This window comes from Pelodiscus sinensis, chromosome 2 (assembly GCF_049634645.1).
Source record: "Pelodiscus sinensis isolate JC-2024 chromosome 2, ASM4963464v1, whole genome shotgun sequence".
In the NCBI taxonomy this organism is placed as follows: Eukaryota; Metazoa; Chordata; order Testudines; family Trionychidae; genus Pelodiscus; species Pelodiscus sinensis.
The window spans coordinates 100,948,440-100,962,671 of NC_134712.1; the positions used below are offsets into that span (position 1 = coordinate 100,948,440).

The 14,232-nt window shown below is 43.8% G+C and overlaps 1 protein-coding gene across 6 annotated transcripts in view; it reads left to right on the forward strand.

The window, feature by feature from the left end:
• Nucleotides 1-10,666, forward strand: part of ADNP2 (ADNP homeobox 2) — a 36,662-nt gene extending 25,996 nt beyond the window's left edge. For all 6 annotated transcript variants that reach the window (XM_075921123.1, XM_075921122.1, XM_075921126.1 and 3 more), the window contains one exon: nucleotides 7,384-10,666. In XM_075921123.1, the coding sequence (XP_075777238.1) occupies nucleotides 7,384-10,332 (2,949 nt within the window). In that variant the 3' untranslated portion in view covers nucleotides 10,333-10,666. The remainder of the gene's footprint in view (nucleotides 1-7,383) is intronic.
• The last annotated feature ends 3,566 nt before the right edge of the window (nucleotides 10,667-14,232 follow it).

Below are 14,232 nucleotides of genomic sequence, written 5' to 3' on the forward strand. Positions count from 1 at the left end.
TAACAAGCGAGGATGATTGTTGTTAATTGTAGGGAAGGCGAAACTGTCTTTTTGTTCTACTTGCCCTCGTTACTAACTTTTTCCTGTGGACTTATATTTCCCATATGTCTCCGAGTAGGGGAAAGGTTAAAGTACAAAGTTTAAAAAGTTATTTTTTTTTTCCTAGGACCTATTCTTGTCAGATTGGCATTCTCCAAATATCTCTGTTGTGGCATCTCATGTACCCTGTACATAATTATCAGAAATATTCTACTCCAGTGGTCACCAACTGGTCAATCACGGTGGCCCTAGGAGTTGATTGCCAGACAGCTGGCCGGGCGGCTGCCTCTCTTTGATCCAGCCCAGCTGGAGCATGGTGCAACCTCTGTGGGCTGGGGCAACGAGAGTAGCCGCTTGGCTAGCTGGCCGTGGGTTCAACTCACTGAGGCTGTACTGCACTGGGCGGCTGCCCCTCTGATAACTCACTGGCGGGAGGGGAGGGAAGAGGTGCACACACATGCATCCCCAGTTCTTGTCTCCTGCTCTGGGAGGGGGCAGGGCTGGATTGCTCTGCAAAGCCAGGGCTGGGCAGCTGGCATATATGGCGTGCCAGGGACCGAGCTACGCCGTGCTGTTCCCTATGGGTGGAGCCCCTTCCCCAGCACCCCTGCTGTGCCTGGGTGGGCTGGAGCCAGTCCTGAGCAGCCCCAGAGCCGCTGTCTGCAGGCAAAGGGCTGAGCAGGGAAGAAACTCTGCCCCACCACTCTTGCCCCAGCGCTACTCCTGGGAGGCTGCAAATTGGTCAGTTTCAGCAGTGTCTGATTTGGGGACGCCTGGGGCAGAGCAGCTGGGGTGCTGTTGGGTTGGTCCTGTAGTGCCGAGGGGTGCAGCCCCCCTACTCCACCCCAGACCCCTCATAGCCCCCCCTTCCGATAGTCCAGCATATTTGATAATCCGGCACCCCCTGGGTCCTAAAGGTGCTGGATTATCAGAAGTTTACAGTACTGAGAATTAGACTTCTGAATCATTGTTATTCGCTTTTGAGAACTTTACCATAAGTCTCCAAAACAAACAAATGCTTAAAGGTAGCATAAAGAATATTTCTGCCAAGTCTTACCATCTTACGTTCGCAGTTGGGAATATCTTTCAGGAATTTACCATTGCTATAAAGGAAGCAAAAAAGAACCTTTATTATCACAGCTTTAAAAACATGACAAGGGAACTATTGAGAATAATGATACAGTTAATTAGCATTGACTGCTGTGGAGATATTTCACAAGATTAAACTAAAAGCTTCAGGTGAGTACCGTGATGTAGAACAGAAATCACTTCTGGGTTCAGCTCCATCAGAGAATTTGGAAGAATTTCTAAGGAGTGGTAGGGCCCACCACTGAAAAATCAATTTGCTTCCGCCCCTCCCCCCAGTTTATGAAGAATAGCCAGGCCCCTGGGCAAGACTGGGGAGGCGGCAGCTCTGCACTCCCTGAAGGGGAAAGGGGGGAGTGCCCCCACCGGCTCCTGTTAGTCCTCACAGCTGGCTGGAGTGCACTTTAGAGGTGCTCCAGCAGCTATTTAAAGGCCTGGAAGCCAGGGTCCTTTTTGAATCTCTGGGCCCTGGGGCAATTGATCCTTTGCTCCCCTTTCCTCCCATTGGTAGGCCTGCCAAATTCTCAGAGGGTTACTTTTAAGGAAAAGTAAGTACAAGTTGAACCTCCCTGACCAGCTCCAAACAAGGGGATTTGCTGGACCAGGGGAAATGCCTCTCCTCATGGCCCATGCTAACCTGCTGCCACCAGACTAGGGCTCCAGCTCCTCCTGGAGCTTTCTAGCTGCTGCCAGCCTGCTCCTGCCAGGGCTGGAGTGGCACAACTGGAGCTCCACAGCTGGGCTGTAACTTTGCAGCCTCTTGGCTCCACAGCTGGGGCTGGAGCTCTGCAGCTGCTCCCTGGCCACCATGCTTCCCTCTCCCTAATTCAGAGCTGCAGGGGGGGTAGGTCCAGGACCCAGTGCTAGCCGGGACTCAGGTCCTGGACCACTGTGCGTCTGACTCCCCTGGCCACCTGTCTCCCCCTCTCCTCCGCACACTGTGGAGCTGGTGCTAGGGGGAACCGGCTTTTAAGCTGGCTCCCCCCAGCACCGGCTCCTGCTCTCCTACCTCTACCGTTGCTGCCTCTGCCTAGGTTTATTGGGTACTCAACTTGTCGCTTACATCCCTAGTGCTGAATCATGGATATTGCCAAACCATAGAGTCCTGGTTAAGGGAGGTACAACCTGTAATGCAGCCTTAGGGTACGTCTAGACTACAGGGTTTTGTCGACAGAAGTTTTGTCGACAGATACTGTCGACAAAGCTTCTGTCGACAAAGAGCGTCTAGACTACATTCAGTTGTGTCGACAAAGCAAGCTGCTTTGTCAACAAAACCCTGTAGTCTAGACACAACCCTACATGCAATAACACCTTCTGTCGACAGAACTCTGTCGACAGAAGGTGTTATGCCTCGTAAAATGAGGTTTACCAGCGTCGACAAAACTGCTGAGTTCTGTCAACGTTATGTTGACAGAACTCAGTGGTAGTGTAGACGCAGGTATAGTTTTGTCGACAAAAGTCCACTTTTGTCGACAAAACTCTGTAGTCTAGACACACCCTTAGTGTCTCCCAGTCTGTCTCAGCTCCAGCACTGCTTCTCATTGCGAGCTTTGTCAAACAAGTTGGGCTGTGATACACTCCTGAACAGGTTATCTTATCCTTTTCAGGGATCAGTGCACTTCAAGTAAGTATTTGTAATCACACTAGTAAGTCTTTTCAAAACAAGGAAACAATTAGTCATGTAGCATAACGTATCTAAAATTCTTCAGGTAAGCATGGAGGGGGGGAAAAGCAATCTATACTACCTTGAGCCATGCTGCAGCAGGAAGTATTTTGTTTTCCTTCGTCAGTCCCAGATCAGAGCTGCTGTGTTTCTCCAAAAGCCAGATCTTAATACAGCCACCTGACATTCTTTCCCCTTTATTTTTCAGCTTGGAGTCTCTGCACTGTTTGTCTGCAGAGAGGTGGGGGGAAATTTCCTTTCTTTCTGCTGTTGGTAGGTGTGAGTATCTCAGTCATGGAGGTCCCTTTGTCTTTCTAGCAACTCCATTGATATGGGTCAATTTCAGCCAGTCCTTTAATGACCCATTCAGTTACATGACTTGAACTCCTCATGTCTCCTGATATGCTCGAAGAGTATTTTAACCTTTCCGCATCCACTAGCCAGCAATCTCTACTTATTCTCCCAAATGATATTCCTGGCAGTGACTGACATATTACAGAATTTTCCCCTTTTCTCACGTGGGGATCAGCAGCACCTGCTCTTGGAAGGCCCAGACTCCTTGTCCTTCTTACTAGTCCTGTTGTGAAGGTTTATATTTCAAGGTATTTTCTGAGAGCTGAGAAGTTACTTTATGTTCTTCTTCGAGGAGTGTCCCTGTGGGTGCTCCACCTTAGGTGTTTGGGTGTCGTAGCACACCCAGCTGGAAGATTTCAAAGCAGTGCTAGTGACAGGTAGTGGGCGTGTGCACAGCACTCTCCATGCGCCGGGCAACTAATGCGCATGCGCAGGCTACGCTCCCTTCAGTTCCTTCTCTGCTGCTGGCAGGGTCAGTTGGAACCCTCAGTGCACTCTGCATTGAGCTCCTTGGACAGATAGCTAGCCTTTTTCCCACAGTTTTTAGTCAGCTTTTGCCTTAAAATTGCCTTCCTTTCACGATAAGAAGAAAATGTGTGGGTTTTTTTTTTTCCCCTTTCTGCAATCAGCTGTGGAGCTGATAAGTGGAGGCTCCCTCCCACCTGCTTTCCCCTTGTGGGGCTCGCTCCATGGGGGCTCTCCCCTCTGCATTTATTGATTTTTATTTGATTTACTCAGTCTGAGAAATTTTTCCTCAGAAACCTTCTCAGAACTCCTTCCCTCCCCCAAAAGCCACCTAGGTTCAAGTGCCATCTATTTGCTGCTTGTATATTTCGCACCCAGAGGGGCGTTCATTTATCTCTGCTGCCTGGGGAAGCACCACTACATGCGTATATTATAGAGACCTGACATCCGAAGCACACAAAGCGAGTGGGAAATAGATCCAACCATCTTACACCAAATCTTCCAATGCTGGAGTTTTCCCCAGATAGACCTATTTGTGACCTATACCAACAAAAAGTGCCCACAGTACATCTCACGGGCAGGAATAGGCTCACACTCCCTAGGAGATGCATTCACGATCCACTGGGGCATAGCACTCCTCTATGCTTTTCCACTGATACTACTTCTCCATTGAGTGGTCAACAAAATCTGAATGGACAGGTCCCACAAGCCCTGGACTGGCCAAGACAAACATGGTACACTTACCCGCTCCAAATGTCATCCAAGCGGCCATGGCGTCTCCCTCGGCTCCCGCATCTCCTCACCCAGCACTGCAGTCACCTCCATCACCCACGCCTACGCACTCTCCAGCTCCAGGCATGGTTTCTCAGTGTGTCACTCCACTAGAATCACAAAGCACGAATCAAGTCCAAGAAATTCTCCCAAGAGCTGCAGAACAGCCACTCGGAAATCTTATCTGTACAAATGGCGACGTTTCTCTGCTTGGTCCCAAAGAAACAACCTCGATGCGGCCTCAGTTCCACTAATCTGCTGTCCTGCGATACACCATGGAGCTTAAGAACTCAGGTCTTTCCTTGAGCTCCCTTAAAGTCCATCTCCCTGCGATCACAGCTCTATGCTAACCAATAGATGATACATCGGTGTTCACACACCCGAAAAGTAAAAGGTTTCTCAAAGGCCTGCAAAACACCTCGCCGCCCATCAAACTACCAGTTCCCACTTGGGACCTTAATCTCGTTCTGAGGACCCTAATGAGAAAACCCTTTGATCCGATGGCAACCTGCTCATTGCTCCACCTCTCCATGAAGGTGGCCTTCCTTGTGGCTCTAACATCCCCCCCACCCCATTTACTGTCTTCCATAAAGACAAGGTGGTACTTTGGCCTCACCCCAAGTTAATGCTGAAGGTCCCCATCTCATTCCATTGCAATGAGCCCATCAACTTACCTGTCATCTTTCCTAAACCTCACGACAATGAGGCGCAAGCAAGACTCCATACCCTCGACCTCTGCAGGGCATTGCGTTCTGCATAGATAGAACCACACATCCTCAGAACCAACAGATTATTCATTTCAACTGCTGAACCATCTCTGGGACTCCCCATTTTCTCTCAGACACTCTCCAAATGGATAGTGGAATGCATAAGAGTGGCATACGCAGCCTTCAGCAAAAAACTGCCTGCACAACTTTTTGCACACTCAACCAGAGACATGGCTGCATCAACTGCATATATCCAGGGCATTCCCCTATCGGATATCTATAAATCAGCTCCCTGGTTGTCCGCCCATACTTTCGCAACCCATTACACCCCTGACACATACTCCTCTAGGGGAACCGTGTTCAGTCACTTCATCCTCACGGGTGTCCATAAGGACACTATGCTGACCAAAGCTCCCACCTCCAGCGGACACACTGCTTCATAATTACCTAAGGTGGAGCACTTACAGGGACACTCCTTGTAGAAGAAGAGAGGGTTACTCGCTCTCTGAAGTAACTGAGGTAACCTGTGGGTGCTCTCCATCCAGCCTTCTTCCCCCTTTGCTTCTGTGCATCATCATGCATCCGTACCGGGGCAGAGAAGGAACTGAAGGGATCATAGTCCGGGCATGCGCATTAGCTGCCCAGCGCGTGGAGTGTGTTGTGCGTGCGCCAACTACCTGTCACTAGCACTGCTATTGAAATCTTCCAGCCGGGCTTGCTGTGATACCCAAACACCTAAGGTGGAGCACCCACAGGGACACATCTCGAAGAACCTCAATTATTGCAGAGGGCGAGTAACCCTTTCATGCTGTATGAATGCATAATTTTGACATTCACTCTGCCTGGAAGCTCTGTGCTTTTTTTGTTTGTTTGTTTTTGTTAAGGAAATACAGGATCATTCACATGAGACCCAGTATGAAAACCTAGAAAAAATGGAAATACGTGACTGAAGTGGCTCTTATAATCTTCTAGAGACGCTTAACAGGATTTACTCCATATGATAATTAAAGAGTAACTTAGCTAACAGTAAGAATTTAGAGTGAACACTTTTCAGTTGAACACTTCTTCCATTTATGGAGAAAACAAATGCAGTGATTCTTAGATGGAATACATTTTGAATTTTATTTTAGTTGTTACATTTGAGAAGAATAATTTAGTCAGTTTAAATGAGCATAAAAAGTATTTTAAAATATTTAAAGTTAATGTGCTTTATGTAAATAAAATGTTGGCTTCAGGCTATAGATTGTAATATGAGTGGTATTCTAAAACTCAACTGCAAAGGAAAACAAATGGGTTTGTGTATTTTTATTCTTCTTTATGTATTTAGAGAAAGTCTTGAGGAGAAAAAATAAATATAGCAAAACCTTTTAACTTTTTTTTGGCTTTTTATCTTTAGAGATATTAAAAGTATGTGGGTTCAGTAAATCTAGGAAACACCTGGGTAGGATATGGGGTTCTGACAGTGATTTGAGGGCTATTCTAGCCATTTGTTGAAGGAAAGCTGTTGGAATCTTCAACTGTTTTTTTCCCTACAGTGCGTACAGTGCATTAGTTGACTTTGTTTAAAGAGTTACTTGTATGAATCACTTCCCTCTTGATTTCCCAGATTACATTATCTCTGAAGCATGTTGTCTTAATTTTTCCAGTTTCTTTGGTGCTCTGAGTCTTTAAAGAACTGAAGTTTTCTTTTTAAACCAAAGTGAGGAAGAAGATCCATTGAAGCCTTCTTTATGTATTATAAAGATGCAAAATGTGGTACAAATCCAAAGACTTTGTTTTCCTATACGTGTCGTCTTTATATACAGGCAGTCCCCGGGTTACGTACAAGATAGGGACTGTAGGTTTGTTCTTAAGTTGAATTTGTATGTAAGTCGGAACTGGTACATATTGTAGGGGAAACTCTAGCCAAACATTTCTTCAGAGCTCAGTTTTATTCTCCCACACCTCACTTCCCTCAGTTCTTTATTCTCAAGCTGAGGTGTCTGCTGAGAAAAGCCGCTGTGCGTCTCCCTGGTCTGCTCGGGTGGGGCGCTAGCTTCGCGTCTCCCTAGTCTGCTGGGGGGAAGCAGCTAGTGCGGGGTTGCCTCACCCCGTTTGTAAGTAGGGATCCGATGTAAGTCGGACCCATGTAACCCGGGGACTGCCTGTATGTCTTTGTAAAGATGGCTGAACCCATTTCTTGTAGATTCACATCTGTTGGAGGCATTTTCTTTGGCACATGATAGAGATGAGCAGTTTATAGAGTCTGATGAGTTTTTTGACAAGCTGCTCTATTAACTTCTTTTGTTTTATTTTCAGAGATACAGAACAAAGCCATACTGCTGTAGCCTATGCAAGTTTTCCTCAAAATTTCTTACTTCATTCAAGAATCACTTGCATCGTTACCATGAAGATGAAATGGACCAAGAGATGGTGGTTCCTTGCCCAAAATGTGTATTTGCTTCTGATTCAAAAGTAGTGGGAAAACATATCCGAATGTTTCACTCCAATAGGAAACTACAGAACTGCACAGTGAGCATTTTAGGTGGCATGAAACAATTCAGGAGTGACATTATAAACTTCACATGTCTAAAATGCCACTTTACAGACACACTGTACTACAATATGAAGAAACATGTGCTGATGAACCATTTTCAGAATTTAATAAGTATGTATTTTGGCCAGAGACCAGATGACATTGAAGAGCATTTTATTGAGCACTACTGTAAAAAATGCAATGCTATAGCGAACAGCCAAGACACTTTAATGTATCATGTCCTAACATCTGATGCACACAGAGATCTGGAGAATAAACTTAGATCTTTGATTTCAGAACATCTTAAGAAACCAGGACTTGTGAAGCAAATGCATATTGCTCCCAAGCCTCCCACAAGTACAGCTGCTCCATCGTTAATTCCCACCACTGCTCCATCAAGCACAGTTACTACTCCAACTTGCATTCAACTTGCATTTCCTCAGAATAATCAAAACCAAACCATGGTACAGGGAAAAGCAGTTCAAAACACAGTAAGACCACTGGCTGCTTCAAATGCCTCTAGTAGCCTTACACATACATCTGCTGCTCCGGTTGTTACTCCACCACATGTTACTCTTGTATCCAGTCCACTTCCAGTAGCTCAGAATGTCAGTCTTCAGCCACCAGTTCCACAACCTGTCTTTGTTTCTCATAGGGTCCCTCTTAATCAGCCAGTCAGGCCTGGGGTTCTCCCCCTTGCTCAGCCTGTTGGGACCATAAGTAGACCTGTTGCTCCTGGAGTTCTTCCACTTAATCAACCTGTCAGGCCTGGTCTTCTTCCTGTTAATCAGCCTATTGGGACCATAAATAGTCTGGTTGCCCCAGGAGCTCTCCCAGTAGCTCAGCCTGTTGGTTCTGTAAATAGACATGTTGGACCTGGTGTTCATCCAGCAACTAGACCTCTTGCACCTGGTGTCGTCCCTCTAAATCATCCTATGGGGAATATAAATCAATCCATTGGTCCTGGGGTTCTTCCTGTGCCTCAGGCTGTTACCTCAGGGGTTCTACAGTTTAATCAGCCTGTTACTTCTGGGGTTCTCCCTGTAAATCAGCCAGTCAGACCTGGAGTTTCTCAAAATACCGCTTTCCTGACTACCGGACCTATACTTAGACAATTAATTCCAACTGGTAAGCAGGTTAATGGAATACCTACATATACCCTTGCACCAGTTTCAGTAACGTTGCCCGTATCACCTGGTGGTGGAGTAGCAACTGTTACACCACCGCAAATGCCCATTCAGCTAATGCCATCTGGCACAGTAACTCAGGTATCTCACTCTCCAGCTAGTGCACCGTCTCCTCCTATAGTTGTGACTTCTTCTCACAGTATGTCTGCACAGGCTTCTCCGCCTGCTCCTGAAACAAGCCAAGCCCTCAAACAGGCTAAGCAATGGAAGACATGCCCTGTTTGCAATGAGCTCTTCCCATCAAATGTCTATCAGGTCCATATGGAAGTGGCCCATAAGCACAATGCAGTAAAAACAGAGGAAACCCTTGAACCTGACAAGCTTGCAGTATGTGCACCCTTTTTGAGGTGGATGAGAGAGAAGACTGTCCGGTGTCTCTCTTGTAAATGTTTCCTATCTGAGGAAGAACTTATAAAACACCTGTTGATGCATGGGTTAGCTTGTTTGTTCTGTACATATATTTTCCATGATCTGAAAAGCCTTGTGGAACACAATAAGACTGTTCATAATGGAAAGAAGAAGTTACATGAAGACTACAGCAACAGAGGATTTCAGCTAGATAATGATGCTGATGGTGACCTTACATTTCCACATTTTGAGTTCAGTACAATGTTACCAAAAGAAGAACTTAGTGAAAAGGAAGTACACTTGGCAGTACTTGCAGGGGTAAACTCAAGGACCCTGGTACCTGTCTACATCAAAGTGAAGCCTCAAACAGCTGAAGTGAACAGTATTTGCAACAACAAAAAAGTATTTACATGCCCCTTTTGTTTTGGTACTTTCATTAATAAAGAAACCTATGAAGTGCATTTGAAAGAGAGACACCATATCATGCCAACTGTACACACAATTTTAAAATCCCCTGCTTTCAAGTGCATCCACTGCTGTGGGGTGTACACTGGAAATATGACTCTGACAGCTATTGCTGTGCATTTACTCCGCTGCAGAAGTGCTCCCAAAGACAGCAATTCAAGTATAAAAATGCCACTTGAGCGCAATGAGAAGAAAGAGCTATCACTTGTTAATGGTGAAAAGCATGATTCTGTGTGTCAGTCTGCTAAAAGAAAACAATCTGATATATGTTCCATTGTAGAGGACCAAAGGAATAAAGAACAGCAGCTTCAGTCCTTGGGTACAGGCACAGCTCTAGCTCCAAATAAAGATGTGAATTTAGGGGTAGTGCCTGTTAAGAGACAAAAGGTTGAAAGCAGGACTGAGATGAAAGGACCTCCTTCAGCTGAGGACCTCCGTATACTAGCATTAGATCCTAAACAGTATGAACACAGTTCATATGAAACTCGAAAGCAGTTTCTGGCAGATTACTTTCACAAGAGGCCGTATCCTACAAAAAAGGAGATGGAATTACTATCGTCAGTGCTATGTATGTGGAAATTGGATGTTGCATCATTTTTTGGGAAAAAGCGACATGTGTGCCTAAAGGCGATAAAAAATCGCCAGCCATCTGTGCTTCTGGGTTTCAGTATGTCAGAACTTAAAAATGTAAAGCACAGTGTGAATTTAAAATATAAATCGCAGGATGTGTAAAATACTTTGTTTTAAAAGCAATCATAATTGCATACTTCTCAGTTTAGCAGTTTATTACATTGGTTAATTTCTTTTAACTTACAAACTGACCTTTGCAGAGTTATGGTAGTACAAAGTCTCATTCAGATTTGACTGTGTTGTTGAAAAAAGCAGCAGTGATCGTAGATCTGAGGAAGGTAGATCTTTCACATTTTCAGCTCTGTTTAAGCTTTTTTTATTCCCTGCCTTTCTTCCCCCATTTGTGGAGTAGGTTTCCCCCTCCCCTCCATTAGACTTTTCTACCATGATGTATTGTTTTTCCTGATTAAAATTTATTTTTTCTCAGCAATGTCAATCTTTTCCTCAAAAGAAAAAGTGCATAATGTTTGTTAAAATATGAAAACAAACTAAATGAGAAAACAGAATTAACTAAAAGTATTAGGAGTTTAAAGAAATTTAAACCAATTTTATTTTGTTCTTTTATCCACTAAAAAAAGATTGTGGTATTTAACTTCTTCTTCCACCCAAAAAAAGCTAGATTTCTAGTAGCAATAATAAAATGTATGCAGCAATTCAAAAATAAAAAGTACAGGTGCTTGTGATGCACAGTAGATAAACATCTGTATCTTTTTGGGAGGAAGGTCTTCTAAAACTACTGAAAGTAAGTGACTTACACTGACTATGACTTTATTCCTTTAAAAATTAACTCTTAATTTAAAGGGTGATTGTTTACTATCACTTTGTAAATATGGGTCACTTTCTAGTTGCTAAATTTGTACAGTTGCAAAGCTTGTTGACAGCTTACTGCAAAAGGTGAAGTAGTTTTAAAGAATTATTACATTACTTGGATGCATCTTGACATATTGGAGTCCAAGCATCACTGCAGTCCATGGGAATCTATTGCTGCGGACTTTGACTGTTGGTTAGGGTATTGAATGAACCCATGCCCCTTTTAATAATGAATGAGAAATTTAGCTTAAACCACTTTTATAACAATCAGAAAGCAGCTAAACCTAGGACTGGATGGAATTTTTCATATATATGCTGTTGCATCAAAAGGGAATTCCATACATAATGTGTACACAGTGTTGCTAGCTGGTTGATGGTTTATATGAATAAATATTGATCTCGAACTAGTTTCTAATGAAGAAGAGACTACATCACAAAAGTACCTCCAGGACTATCACCTGTGGTAAGTGAGAGTCAAAACGTGTAAGTGGGCTTGGTGATTAAACTACCATTAAAGTAAATTAAGGATATGATTCATGGTCATTTGCATTACCAGTTTGCTGCTATTCCTACTATCTGGGTAAATGGAGGATTTTGGTTTCAATCAGATTGTCAGTTTGGTACCTTCCAAAACTCCCAAAAAGTGCTTCATACTAAACAAAACTAGTCAGAGGCCTTCCAGAACAAATATTACACGTGGTCTGTCCTACCACTGAATTTTGTGCTGATGAGTTTAAACAAAGGAAAGAAGACTTATGCGATTAATTTAAGTAATAAAAAAGTCAGTCTTTTCCTAGTCAACGCATTTTCATCCCATGGGATGTTTTTAAAATGTGCATGTAAATGTAACTTTACATTGAACATTTCAAGCAGCGGCATGACTGACTTCAATATCTATTAAAAAAAAAAGCTGATTTCCCATTTGAGTTCCTACAAATTTTAAAACATCTGTACTTTAGATTAAAAACACGGTATTTTTTTGCTATTTGTGAAAAGTGTTCTCTCATACTTATCATTTCAGTGGATTTTTTTTTAAATTGTGAAACACCAAAAGAAAATTTACAATAAGATTGAACCTAGTCACATAATGAAAACACTGAACAAAAAAAGTAAGTGTTCTACTTTTGAGGATGGTGGCTATGCAGGATAAATCAGCAGGGCCTACATTTTTCTTATTGTGACACTGTGTCCTAAAACAAGCCTGTAATACAGGGGTGGGCAAATAATACCAGCCTATGGGCCAGATCCGGTTAGTCAGGGTTAGCCTTAGGTGGGCTGGCCCCCCCCATATGTACCCTCACATCCACAGGTATGGGCCGTTGCAGCTCCCATTGTCCGTGGATCGTCACTGCTGGCCAATGGAGTCGCAGGAAGCGTATCCTGGTTGATACTGCTTCCTGCAGCTCCCATTATGGATTTCCATTCCCAGCCAGCCAACAAGAGTTGAAATCACCTGTACCTGCAAAGGTGCAGGTAAATATACTGGCAGCAGCCTGCCAGGCACTAACCCTAGCGAAGTATTGCCATTTTATTGCCCACCCTGCTATAATAGCTAGCCTGACATGAGATTTGTCCGAGTTTAGTTTGTGAACTAGTCTGGATAGCACAGGAGGACTTTAAAAATAGTTAATTGTTCTTGAGGGGAAAAAAACATCAGTAAGTTCTATAGGCAAGATTTATCCCCAGTGCAAAACTGTGTCAAGGGAGTTACACTAGGAATTTGGCACTATAGATCTATGCGACATTTTAAGCTGAGTGGTTTACGTTCCTGTTTATATGTTTCTAAGTAGTGATATTAGCATTGATTCTTGTCATGGTGATGGAGGACACAATCTAGCTTTACTAGAGTTATTGTACGCTGGCCAGTGACAATGTTAAACATTTTTCTTTATTTGGCCTTTAATGTCACAGTTTCAAATAAATCAACTTTTTAACTTTTTTTTTTAAGGTGTGTGCATATGGATGGTTATTTTAAAAACTAAAGTTTGTAATGTTTCATTTAACATGTAGCATGAGAGCGTGACATGAAAAAATAATTTGGATTCAAAAGAGTTATGTCTAAGCAAAGCAGAAATAGACTTAATCCAGTGTGTTCAAACCCATGGCCTGCGCGCTAGCTACAGGCCAGCGCATATTCTCAATGTAACGCAGAGGGGGGCCATACCTCTGCCTGACTCCACCCACCCTCTTCCCTCATTTCACCCCATCCTCTGAGGGATGCGGCTCAGGGATTCTTGGAGGGGCCTGGTTTCCCTGGGGCTCCCACTACTATGAGGAGTCTGGGGGAGGAGGGAGACCGCTGATGCTACCCTACACCAAGCCCCTTCTCCTCCCATGCATTCCTTGGAGGTGAAATGAGGGGAGAGGATGGAGTGGTGGTAAAAAGGGATGCAGCTTGGGGGACAGGGATGGACCACTAGGTCTGCAGGGCTGGATTGTGAATATGCTCCAGCCCATAGGTGGCCCGTGAGCTGTGAGTTTTAGGTGCCTGATCTAGATCTTCAAAGGGGAAGAAGAGAGTGACACCACTGCAAGACAGTTTGTCAAAAGTAAGTTCTACCTCATATAGGAAATTTTATTTGAAGCATATTTAAAATAAAGGATGTGGATTCAAAGTGTTGATCCTGAGAGTTTAGATCCTGCTCCTACTGTTATTAAACTACTAAGCAGCCTAAGATACTTTAAAATGACTGCTGTGACAACTAACCAACATTTTTTTAAAAGGAAGTGAGTAACAGTATAATAGGGTCAGGCTTTTGGGGTAGTTGGGGGGAGCTTGGTTCAGAAAAGCCAAATGAGGGTATATTAAAACAGCAATGCAAATGAGTAAAATGCCAATTTCAGTTTAATTTTTTGCTGTTGTCTCAACAGTGGGAGACCAGCTGCTTAGGAAAGTGCTAGTCTATATTTGAAGTTAACTGCCAAATGTAGTGATTTTAGCTGGCTTCTGCAGACTCTCCATTAAATAAGTAACAGAGAGGTAGCCGTGTTAGTCTGATCTTGGTAAAACAAAACAAGCAGTCATGTAGCACTTTAAAGACTAACAAAAGATGGTTTATTAGGTGATGAGCTTTTGTGGGGCAGATCCACTTACGATCTGAAGAAGTGGATCTGCCCCACGGAAGCTCATCACCTAATAAACCATCTTGTTAGTCTTTAAAGTGCTTTTTTGTTTTACCATTAAGCAAGTTA